The sequence below is a fragment of the Rosa chinensis genome, chromosome 5 (genome assembly GCF_002994745.2).
Source record: "Rosa chinensis cultivar Old Blush chromosome 5, RchiOBHm-V2, whole genome shotgun sequence".
Lineage (NCBI taxonomy): Eukaryota > Viridiplantae > Streptophyta > Magnoliopsida > Rosales > Rosaceae > Rosa > Rosa chinensis.
Genome location: NC_037092.1, coordinates 66952092 through 66965012, shown reverse-complemented (window position 1 = coordinate 66965012; position 12921 = coordinate 66952092). Strand labels below are relative to the sequence as shown.

Genomic DNA, 12921 nt, shown 5'->3' with positions numbered 1-12921 from the left:
GTGGAGTTCCCGAACGGGAACCTGGACGACGAGAGCTCAGTTTGAGTCCCTTGGTTCGGCATCTTGTTGGGAGATCCCCAGTTCAGCATTTAGCTGGGACACCCGATTTACGTTTATGCATGTACTGAGATGGAAATCTAGATCTGCTTGCCAGAGATCTTTGGAGTTTCATTTTCGACATCGGATTCATTCATGCGGATTTTGGTGCCTCTCACTGTTGGTTACAGTGAGGCTGGGTAGTGGTTGTTTCCCATTTCGAATTGGTGTTCATGGGTTGGGCTCGGTATTTGGTCCATGTGTTGGGTCTCTGTTTGTTATTCTATGTTTTCTAGTTTTAGGTTGGCTTTTGTAACTCCTTCTAGAGCCTAGGGCTGCACACGGATTGGGTTGGATCGGTTTTGACTCTAAACCATCTCTAACTTAAGTGAGCGGTTTAAGCCTTTTGGACAACCGGTCATTAAAAAAAAAAGGCTTAACCCAATCCAATTAAATATGGTTTGGTTTGGTCGGTTAGACGGTTTTAACCTATATTATATTAACATTCTATTTAGGGTTATTATCACAAATAGTACCTGAACTTATCATCTATTTTATCGATGGTACCTGAACTTCAATTTTGATCACAACCAGTACCCGAATTTTTCGACTTCATTTTAAATGGTACCTAAGGCCACCTTCGGTCACTATTCAGGCCAAAAAAGCCAAATTTAAAAATTAAAAAAAAAATAATTCAAGTTCAAGGCAAGTCTATTACCAAAAAATCATCATTATATATGATCGCAACCCTTAAAATCATCAAAAATCATCACTATGATCGCCTCACATGCTGTTTTTAGTCGGAATATTGACCGGAGGTGGCTCTAGGTACCATTTAAAATGAAATCGAAAGGTTCGGGTACTGGTTGTGATCAAAATTGAAGTTCAGGTACTATCGATAAGATTGAGGTATAGTTCAGGTACCATTTGTGATAATAACCCTTCTATTTATGAAAAAAAATTATAGTAAAATTCAATCTAAATAATAAAAATTATATTAAATAAGCATAATCTAAATTTAAAATACAATAATCAAATCCAAAACCAATATTTAAAAACCAAAATCTAGAATAGATTCAAAGTGAATGACTTATTTGATGGCTTAGCTATAAATACTAGCTTAATATGGTAGTATTAAAGGTTAGAGAATGAGAGATTGAGATAAGTGATATGAGAGGATCAAATTAATCGTAACAATTATATATTAGGCTTCTAGGCCTTCGGAAATTGGATTCAATATGGTAATATATCATTTGAAAATAAAGTTATAGTTGGATATTTAGAACTTACTTAGAACAATTGGACAAATGAATATATATATATATATATATATATAATTTTTTTATTATATTTCAAACATACCGGTTGGTTAGGGTTTCGTGGTTTAAGCAAAAGAGAAACCAAACCAACTCAATTCATAAATAGTTTGGTTCGATATTGAACCGGCTTTCAATTTTTAAAGTTAAAAAACTTAACCAAATCATATTTACCGGTCCGTTTTGACTGGTTTGGCAAGTTTGTATCGTGTTTTGCACACCCCTACTAGAGCCTGTCCTTTGTGGACCTCGTATCTTTTATGGGCTGTTGTCGTTTAATGCAATGTTTCTATTTAATAAAAAAAAGGTAACTCACAAAGTCGTAACAAACAATATGTCCAAGTCTTAAACTATTTCGAATGTTGTATTGCTCTTAGTGTGTAACTACTCATTGAAAGTCTATAATTTGGTATAATTTAGTACTGCCATGATAGAAAAAGGATGTCATCTCGGTCATATGAGAATGTTTCACTTTAGATTATGACCATTATGTCATTAGGAGTATGTGATTGTTAAATTGCCACAACTTTTGACACAATGGCATATTCCATTTCATACGAGAACCTCCAAAAATGCGATTTAATTTCTTTCCCCTCTAGGACTCTATATATATTTTTTTCCTACTTTGAGGAAATTTCCTTCTTATTTTGTTCTTTAACAATAATTCCCAATAATGCTATTTTTATATCTTGACAAAAAGAAAACGCTATTTTTCTGTCAAAGTTGTTGTACACATGCCTTCCGTTTTTTTCCCTTCTTCGGTTTCAGCCCGCCTTGGTTGAGGTCCATTAGCCCGAGCAACGTGGCGTCCTTCTAGTGGGCCTTGACAACCACGCCAACCAATAGTATTACAGCTTCACAGAAATAAAACATTAACAAAAATAGGAGTGGACCAATCATATGAGAGCAGTAATATGGGTACCCTGTTTTGCCAAGTGGTTTAATCATAGCGCAAATAGAGGATCTTCTCCCAGAATAGCGTGTTCACACCGATTAATGACCAAAATGACCTTACTAGGGCATCATTTTAGTTCAACGAATTTGCCGCACTTTTCTGTCGTTCTAATTTCGTCCGGTTTTTAATGGAAACAGGTGCCGAAGAAAATTATGGACATTAGCATTCATTTACTGTCTTTTTTGTCTTTTATACGATAAGGTGGTGATTTTTTACTTAAACAATCAAAACAGACGAGTAAGATAAGGATTAATTTGAGGGCAATTAAAATTAAAATGAATGGTGTTTTTTAAAATTGTTTGGAAACTGAAAGTTAAGTGAGTATGTATGATTGTAAAATTTAAAATTTTCCTTAAAAAAATATGAATGTACATTATTATTTTTTAAACTAAAGGTATGTAAATCCACTTAATCACGTTAAATGATTGTGTTATGATTGAGGATTTTGTCATAAAACTCATAGTACAATGAATCGACTAGATCAAAAATAAATTTAGATCAAGGTTTTTGATTTTTTAGTGTAGTAGTCACTTTGAACAAGTGTGTAGGTAGTTAGTTCTACAATGAATCTTACTAACTAGGGTTTACAGCTTTGATTAGGCCGAAATGCATAGCACTAGTGATGCTTTGGGGCTTAGGCTCTGGTGATTGTATTATTCTGACAGTAGCTCTAAGAAGCCTTAATGAATTTTATTCATTTGCTAAAAAAAAGGATCAAAAACCAAATAAAAAAGAAAGGATTTTGTTAGCACACAATCACTGGAATAATATTCAAACTTTTTTTTCTTTTCGAAATACCGATATTCAATAAAACATCTTTTCGATATTATGTTTATGTTTTGACATATCTTACGTTTTGTAAATTTTATAAAAAATTCCTTTATAGATTTTAAATCTAACATTTTTCCCCATCTCAATTAATATTTTTCTTCTTGAGCCCCAAATCCAGAAAGGGAATTACCCAATAAATTAGTAACTGACACATCATATAGGCGTGGTTGTTTTTATCCCTGTGGTAAAATGCACATATGTATCCATAAAGTCAATTAAAGTAAGTTGACAAAAATCCAATAAGCATCAAAATGGAAGGAGGGCACTTTGGTCAATTAGCCAAACCAATCCGTTTCCTACTTTCACAGTACTCGAAAAATAACTTTTGCTGGTGGGACCCAATTTCTTTTTCTCGCCCCACGCGACGGAAATGAAATTGGAAAATTTGCCCCAATCACAGACCTCGACTGACCAAGTTTTCCTTAAAGAGCCCAACAACCACCGTAACCACAGGCGTCCAAGCGAATCCTGACCGTCCAAAGATCCAGAATCAGACGGCTGATATCAAAACGCTAGAACCTTCTCTTTCCTCACAGCCTCCTTTATATTCCTTACTGAGCCCTGGACTTGTGCTCTACTCGTGCCAGTCCATCATCAATCGCCTAGGGTTTTGACCTCTCATTTCTCTCGTCGTTTCATCTGCTTCAAAGGTACGTGCCGGCCACACTCTCACTCTCCGGCGATCGAAACGACCTCGTTTCCAGATCCCGATTCGATTCTTCTTTCAATGCCGGCGGCTCTGAAATCCGATCTGAAATTGATGATTTTGATCTAAAATTGCAGGACTTTTTTTTTACCATGGGAAAGTGCTACCCAACCGTCAGCGAGGAGTACAAGAAGGCCATCGACAAGGCCAAGAGGAAGCTCAGAGGCCTCATCGCCGAGAAGAACTGCGCTCCTATCATGCTCCGTCTCGCGTATGTCTCCGATCCCTCTGCTTTTTATTTTTATTTTTTATGTGTGTGAAAATTCTCGTGTTGTGTGAGAGTGAGGATTTGATTGTGTGTGGTCGGCTGCAGATGGCACTCTGCTGGAACCTATGATGTGAAAACTAAGACTGGAGGTCCATTCGGAACCATGAAGCAGCCAGCTGAGCTTGCTCACGGTGCTAACAATGGTCTTGATATTGCTGTCAGGCTCTTGGAGCCAATCAAGGAGCAGTTCCCTATTCTCTCTTACGCTGACTTCTACCAGGTATAATAGATTAACAATTTTATGAATTTATATATATTTATGGTTTAATTTACTGGATGAATTTTCAAATTTTTTTATATTTTAAATCTTGGTTTTTGTTTTGGAAATAGCTGGCTGGAGTTGTTGCTGTAGAGGTTACTGGTGGACCTGATGTTCCATTCCACCCAGGAAGAAAGGTCAGTTAGCTTTCATCGTCTTTTACATCGATCTTGTAGCTTCAATTGGTATTTAATTTTTTATTGATGTTGACTGAGCTCTTGGTGTATGTAAGTGCGCAGTCTTGATTAGGCTGTATTTTAATTATTTATATGACTGTGGTTTGAAGGTTGTTAGTGTGTCTTGCTCTTACTGCATTCAGAGTTAACGTTTAGGAAATTGGATTGCTGTGCATAATTTAACAACTACTGGCCGGCTTGTTTGTTTGATATTAGGACCTTAGGTAGGATCTTAGTTTAAGGCCAATGCATTTGCACAATCCTGGGTTGCTCATATTCTAGTGTCTGAGAATAAGAGTTCTTGCTTTTCTTGTCCTTTGTTTCTTTTACTCAACCTATATAAGATTGTTATGTAGCAGTAAACAAAACAAAACAATGCGTGATTATTCGTCCGTCCAAGTTGATATCTTTTCTGGAGTACATACTGTTCAGTTTTTTCATTAGTTATTTTAGCTATACATGGTGTGCATACTAGTAAACAAAACAAGGCTTGATTATTCGCTGGAGTCATGCATCTTCTATGGAGTACATACAATTCAATTTTTCCATTGGTTATGTTAAGCTATACATTATGTACATACTCTTAAAACAAAACAAAACAATGCTTTCATGCATCTGTTCCGGAGAACATGCTATTTTAGTTTTTCATTGGTTATACTATTTTGTGTATTTGGGCTCTATGCTATATATATTGATACTGCTTTTGTCTCTCAGGACAAGCCTGAACCACCTCCAGAAGGCCGTCTTCCTGATGCTGTCAAGGGTTAGTATTTTATTAAATCGTCTTGGTTAGTCTGTTACGTGAAATGTTCGACTTAGTGATCGAGCTTATCAGTGCTCTTGAATTTCTGCAGGTTCTGACCACTTGAGGGATGTGTTTGGCAAAACCATGGGCCTCAGCGACCAGGACATTGTTGCTCTCTCTGGTGGTCACACCTTGGTTCGTTAATTCTCTTGTCTTCTTGGGCATCAATCGTGCTATTCTGCATTTTGGTCATGACATGCATCTTATTGTCAACTAATGGTGCTGTTTTCTCTTTGCCTAATGATGATGGTATATTTCAGGGAAGGTGCCACAAGGAACGATCTGGATTTGAGGGACCCTGGACTCCCAACCCCCTTATTTTTGACAACTCATATTTCACGTGAGTTTTGTTTCTCTGTTTAAGTTTCTGGCAATACCTGTTCTCCGGGGTATTGCCTCCTCACATGTAATTTGTTTTGTAAAATAACTTATAATGTTCTTGGAATTATCACAGGGAGCTGTTGAGTGGAGAGAAGGAAGGTCTTCTACAGCTTCCAACTGACAAGGCTCTTCTGTCCGACCCTGTCTTCCGCCCTCTTGTTGACAAATATGCTGCGGTATGTATTTTATTTGCGGTGGAAAGTCTGCATATCTGTCTGCATTCTGCTTAAATATTATTGTTCTGATTGAAAAACCTCCTTTCAGGATGAAGATGCTTTCTTTGCTGATTATGCTCTAGCTCATCAGAGGCTCTCTGAGCTTGGGTAGGCTTTTTCACTCCTGCATACGCTATTGTAGTTTGCTCTGTTTTCGTTGAAAAATGGGCCTAAATGTGTTATCACTTTTTTATTATGCAGCTTTGCTGAAGCTTAAGCAGCGGAACTCTATTAAGGATAAAGGATGATGCCAATGCCTGCGTGCCTTGCTTCTGTATTTTGTATGCCTCAGTTCTGGGGTTTTAGGCAGTTGGTATTGTTTCTTATGGGTTAGGAAAGTTGGATTTCTGTTTCAGTTTGATAAATGTGTTGAATGGGATAGAAAGATTTGGTAATCATCCTTTAGATTAAATAATACACATCTTTTACTTTAATATCGTTTCGGTTCTTTAGTTATTGTCTGATTACTCCCTTACTGTTTCTTTAATGGTTCATGGCTTGATTATAACCTGGATGTGCGTGCATAAACAGTGTAGTTTTGTTCAATTGCCTGGTCAACAATTTAATAAAGAGGCATGGATCTGCCCAAGTTGAACAATTCCAATCACCAGACATTTATTACTGGTGGGTTGGTGTTGGCTTTGAATGTAGGATGTAGTTAGCCAGTACGGAGTCTCGTTTTTGTATTGTTGGTCTCTCTAACTACTCTATTCATATCCGGGAATGATTCAGTTTCCCCTTTGGTGTACGTTGGGCCGGTCCAATGAGGTTTTAGGATTCATTTTACGCGTACAGCACAATGGGCTGGTCATTTTGCGGTGCATTTTGACAATTAGTCTTCTGTAAAGAACAAGCAAAGAAACTCAGTTGCAGGATTGAATAAGCCATCGTCTAGATGCCTGTACTTTTTGGGTCAATTGGTGTAGATATTAACCGAGTGCTGGTAACCAATGAGCGTTGTTTCAACGATCATCTGAATTATGAAAAGAGAGATGCTCGTGCCAACTTTTAAGTCCAGATGTAAAGGCGCGTAACTAAGGGTTCATGGTCACTTTTACATCCGTATTTCAGGCGTGCTGGTGACTATGATCTCACCATCTCGGTCATGATAGGACCTCCAATGGGCAATGGCAGGGACCAAATGGAAAGGCAAGACTAAAGAGTTCTTCACATCCACTTTGCAATCAATATTGTGCAATAATTAGAAGAGTAGTGCTACATATCCCAAAAGATTATACCAAAATCCAGCAAATTAAATTAATTTCATTTAAAACAAAATTATTCTTTAACAAAAAATTTAGTTAAAGAGCTAGATTAACCCTAACACAACCAAAAATGTAGATCGACTAACGATGGAAGTTTCACCAAATATATCAATTTCCATGGTCAAAACTCATATGCCCACCTCCTCCCTAAGTGAAGCATCTTGTAATCCATTTGGGCTAATTTCAAATCAAAATTAGAAATCATTCTAGATTGGCAATGAGATTGACTGCTTTCTGGGCTAATTTCAAATCAAAATTAGAAATCATTCTAGATTGGTAATGAGATTGGCTGCTTGCTTATTGTTCTAATAACAGTAAATTAATTGGAACATTTATATTTGCCAGTTTAATCACTTGATTTGTTTGGATCTTTGATTAGAACTCTAATTTCATCAACGTCTAACTATTATATAGTCAAATCCATCATTTTTAATAGATTGCCAGAGAGGGATTGTGAAAATACTTGGATGAAACGTTTTTATGGGTTTCGGGGATTGATAGACACGTTGCAATCCTTACTGGGTAGAAATCAAAAAATTCACACAGAAAGCACAATTTTGGTTACGCAGTGAAAATCTCAACTTTGAGATTAAAAACACTGCGGGGCTCTTACTCTTGAGAACCCAAATAAAACCAATCAACTTATTGATGAAGGATATGGTTCTTTACAAACACATATAGCTCTCTACGCGACTCCAATCTCTAGACTCACTAGAGAGGTGCTTGTCTTGAATCTTGACCTTCTTCTTCACTTGAACGATCTGCAAATATCGCTCCACTTACACCACCAATCTTCTCTACCGATCTCGAGAGAATCAATGCATGTATATGAATGAACAATGAAACACTTAGACACGGAACAAGTGTTTCATGGACTCCTATGGAACTCTTTCTAAGCAAGCAAGACACACAATAATTCTTGCATCAAAAATCCCTCCACAATCAACATTGCTTTTCTGAATATATTGAGGAGAAAATAAATTCTCAACAATTAAGACTTAACCCTAATTGGACTCCTATTAGGAAAGATCTTTTAATAAAAGATAGGGTCTTTCTAAATGTACCCGGCAAATTTCTATGTAGACCCAGCAGGATTTTTACACCCAATAAAAAAATAGAATTTATAATTATACTCAGCAACTTTTCCAACAATACCCTTAGCAAAACTCACACCCAGCAAAACTTGGATTATCTCCGCATCAATTTTTGATGTTGATTGTTGTAGTGTGCATTTGAGCCATAATTTTGAGAATCTACGTTGGTGTAAAAGATTGGTTGAAGTTCCTTCATATTTCCAAAATCTTGAGAATCTTACTTATTTAGATCTGGAAGGCTGCGTGAATCCCTTATTGCAGGATTACTTATTTAGAAATCCCTGATAGTCTCATTTGGCTTATCAACATTACAAGATATAGATCTAAGTGGAACCATGATTGAGAAAATACCTGCAAATATCAAATATGTTTCTGGGCTGCGCTGGCTATGCTTGCTCGGATGCAAGAAGCTTCGATTTTTACCAGAGCTCCCTTCACAGCTAGAAGAATTAGACGTGGGTGGCTGCACGTCATTGAAAAGCGTGGCAAGTTCAAGGAGTACACTCATGCAACCTTGGGAACAATATCAAAACATGTACGTCTCTCTCTCTCTCAAGTCTAAAGTAGTAGGTTGGTTCCTCTGCTCTTTTTTTTTTCCTTTTTTTTTTTTATAATTAAGTTTTTGGATAGTGCAGCTATTAAATATTCATGACTAGATTCGAGTACCCGGCCATGAAGGTGAAGAAGTGTGGGATTCAAATCTTGTATAATCTATGATACCCGGCCATGATGAGTCTCCTCTTTTCTAGCTTTTGTTCTGAAATGATCAATTCAGCCAATTCCTCATCAGTCTTGATCTTAGACTCATAGCACATTCGATTCGAAAGTTAAACAGAGATAATCGGAGAGATGGAGAGAAGAAGAGGTGTAAAGATTGGAGCGGGGAAGGGAGTGAGGGACTGACTTGGTTGTCGCGACGATGATTAAGAGGCGGAGAGGGAGAGTGAGGCGAAGAAGCGGCGGTGGGACATTGCTCAAATGCACACTGCAACAATCAACATCAAAAATTGATGCGGAGATAATCCAAGTTTTGCTAGGTGTGAGATTTGCTGAGGGTATTGTTGGAAAAGTTGCTGAGTATAATTATAAATTCTATTTTTTATTGGGTGTAAAAAACTTGCTGGGTCTACATAGAAATTAGCCGGGTACATTTAGAAAGACGCTAAAAGATATCCAATTAAAATAAACAAATCCTAAATCACCTGGGACTTCAAAAGCACGATTTTATCAGTTGGAAAATATCTTTGTAAAATAAAATCTAAAAACCAAAATATACTTTCCAAAATTGGACTCTCAAAAACGTAGGGTTGACTAGGACTGACTGGGGGATTGCAACACATGTTGCAATCCCATGCTTATGCATGAGATGCAATTACCTGAAATTATCCGAGATCAGTTTGGATGAACTTTGTAGGCTTCTTCAATGCTTTGTATAGGGATGCCAATACATCAAGTGTAAACTTTGTACCTATAATCTCCCCCTTTGGCATTCCTATACAAAACATCCTATTTTAGGCACACTCCCCCTCAATAAGTACTTGAAGATCATCTCATTCCATCAGCAGTATGCCTTTCCTGAAACACTTATCAACACACCTTGTAGAAAGCAAGTTAAAGATAATGCATAGGAGTGTCAACACAGTTTCAAGGTCAATATCAAAATATTTAAACAATCAAAACACAAGTTGATCAAATTCACCAATATATCCCCATTTTTGTCTAGGAATGACAAAGACAACTTATGTAGCGGAAGCTATGTAAAATCAATCAGTTGGAAATAGTTTAAGTATCAATACTCCCCCTAAGTGTGATCATGCTATGAAAGATGCAAGAATGAAATGCAAACACACAATGAGTGGATTTGTATCCTTGTACAAATGACAGAGACAAAAGCATAGCTTTTAGACAAGAGTATTAGCACCAATCCTCAAACATGAAAGTAATAAGTTAAGGTCACATGAGTGAAGAGATTTTGACAACAACAAAGTAAGCAAGAAGATGATCGAGTATTCTTTACCTTTGTTGTGTAAGTGAACATAGCTCAAAGTGGGGTTTGTAAGAATCTCAGAATCAGAGAAAGTAGAACACACATAAGAAGTGAAAAAAGATAATCACAATCAACTCAAATCTCCCCTTATGACACCGTGTGGGCATAATATTTTTTCTTTTTGCCTTTCACACACTATGAAACTTTTTCACATATTTTTTTTCAAGAAAACTAAGACTCATGTAACAAGTTTTATGCCAGCAACTCCTAAGTCAGTTGACTTTAGGGTACTAGATGTAACAATGACATCCCAAAGGACATATCAACTTGAGTCAATAGTTTCACAATCCATCGAGGTGACAAAACCATTCTCTTTTCTTCCCAAACCTCATATCGTTCACCACGACCAAGGCCTGTTTACTTTGGGAATAGCCTGGCCTTGCTCCAAATATTTGTACCTTTTTAACAGGGAGCAACAACAATATTCACTCACTTAGTATGATTGAACTAAAATCAAATCAACCAAGAGGATACGTACCACCACAAAGGAGTATGTGTGCATGTGAGAATACACTAGGCCAAAAATTCAATCAGACGACAGTTTTTCACTGTCGTCTGATTATAAGGTTTGCTGTTGTCTATCTCAATGCCGTCTGATACATGAATCAGAAAATACTAGAAAACTGTCGTCTGATAAAATTTAGTACAACAACAGTTACTACCCAGTCTGTTGTCTAAATACCACAAAGAACAACAGAGTTGGTACCTTCACTCTTGTGTAAAGCAATTTCAATTGACAGATCTTGTAAGGATGGGACATGTAAAGAACGGTTGGAGGACCTTTTTTTGTGTGTAAAAAACTGTTGTTTGAAGGACGCTTGTAGATCAACAATGTAATTGAATACTATTGACTGACTTTGAACAAGACAACAGGAAAACTATTTAAAGTTATTGTCTGTCATTGCTTCAGACAACAGTTTTTTCTTTCTTTTTTCTTTATATTCGTTTGTTAGACAATGGTTTGCAATTGGTATGGAATTATCTGAGATAGAAAAGAAGATATACATTTTGTACAATTGAACAACACATCCTTGATTCCAAAAACCATTTCATTCCATCAACAGTATTCATCCCAACATTTACACAAGAATTAACCTTGCCCAAGTGCCTATATCTATTTCCTTACCAAGCTTTCAAGTTTCATGAGCTTTACATGATAATAAAAAAGAATACAATTTGCTCAATCTCCCAAGATAGTTGTAAGAAAAATCACTGCAACGAAAGAAAAGTAGATGCAATTAATAAACTGTCAAAGTATTGAGAGCATCATGATCAAATACTAAAGCTCTTATAAAAAGTAGATTGACACAAGTCAATCAAATAGTTTACATACACTCGGGACTGATAAACTGGGAAATCATATAAAAAAAATAGCCTTTGCAATAGCCTTTTATGCATGAGAACATCTTTTGCCCTCTCCACATTCACATTCAAAGCATACCTTCAATAACAAAATCCACATCCACAAATGCAATTAGGAAAGAACCCAATTCACGTTGAAGCAAGATCATTTTAATAAAACAACACCAAATAAATACAAGTTAATAACATGGGTCATTACCCACAGAAGATTGAATAACAACTAATCTAATGAACACAAAACAGATAAGTACGACTCTGACCAGAAACCAAAACGAGAATAAAAACCTAACCTAAACTGCTCCGATTTAAATGAAATTTTATAGACACGAAGCTAACATACTAAACTGGATACTGGTAAATTTTTTGGGATTTTGGAGATCATTTGCTATGCTAATCAATAAAAAGAAAATAGAGCACAGAAACCTGCGAAAACAAAAACAAAAGAAATAAACAAGACAATGATTTTTGGGTTTAGGGTTTTAAGAAAACAATCAAATTAAACAAGAAAGAAGACGTTCTCAATCAAAACAATCATGCAACAGTACAAGAAGAAGAAAGGAGGTAATATTTACCTTCTGATAACTCTGGTTTGTATCTGACTGTTCTATATTTCTTTTTACATGATATATTGCCACCATCTTGTTGAATGACTTGAATCTTGGGCTGCTACACCGGGATAGCAGAAGAATGACTCAACACTTGACACATCGTTAAAGTTTCTAGAGTAAATACAAACAGACTAAAGTATGAAATACACACCTCCGGTTTGGGATCCACCACAGGAACATCATCAATCAAAAGCTCCCAATATGGATTCAGAGCACCATCAAAAGAAATTGCAACAACCAACTAGTTGTTTTATCAGAATTGCAACAGCCAATAAATTTCAGCAAAGAGAGGAGGAGCAATTACCTGCAACAGCCAACAACAATTACCTGCAACAGTAAAAAGAGATGGTTGTGGTTTGGAAAACAGAGGAGGTGTTTTGTTTGATGAGGACAACTTGGTTCACTGACTTTCCTCATGTAGTTAATTAATAACCACACATTCTCCTTGTCTACCTCCTTCATGCAATAAAGAACAACAACCAAAGTCAGAAATTATCATTCAAAATTCAAAAGTCAGAAAGCAGGTGCCATGAAAAATAAACAAAAGAAAGAGATTTTCCTTGCACAGATACATAAATATCCTCAATGAGTTTGTGT

General features: G+C 36.5%; 1 protein-coding gene and 1 long non-coding RNA gene across 2 annotated transcripts; one reads left to right on the top strand and one right to left on the bottom strand.

Annotated features, from left to right (window-relative positions):
- The first annotated feature begins 3628 nt into the window (after positions 1–3628).
- LOC112167733 (L-ascorbate peroxidase, cytosolic) lies at positions 3629–6387 on the top strand. The gene is made up of 10 exons (XM_024304784.2): positions 3629–3788; positions 3922–4055; positions 4158–4332; positions 4443–4508; positions 5262–5310; positions 5402–5487; positions 5613–5692; positions 5807–5909; positions 5998–6056; positions 6150–6387. Exons 2-10 carry the CDS (start codon positions 3937–3939, stop codon positions 6163–6165), a joined length of 753 nt encoding a protein of 250 aa, XP_024160552.1. The 5' UTR covers positions 3629–3788; positions 3922–3936; the 3' UTR covers positions 6166–6387.
- A 5804-nt stretch (positions 6388–12191) lies between these two features.
- On the bottom strand, positions 12192–12636 carry LOC121049560. Its single transcript, XR_005800734.1, has 2 exons — positions 12476–12636; positions 12192–12382 (listed from the first exon to the last, which is right to left on the bottom strand). It is a non-coding gene; the product is annotated as an uncharacterized LOC121049560 (long non-coding RNA).
- Between the last annotated feature and the right edge of the window lie 285 nt (positions 12637–12921).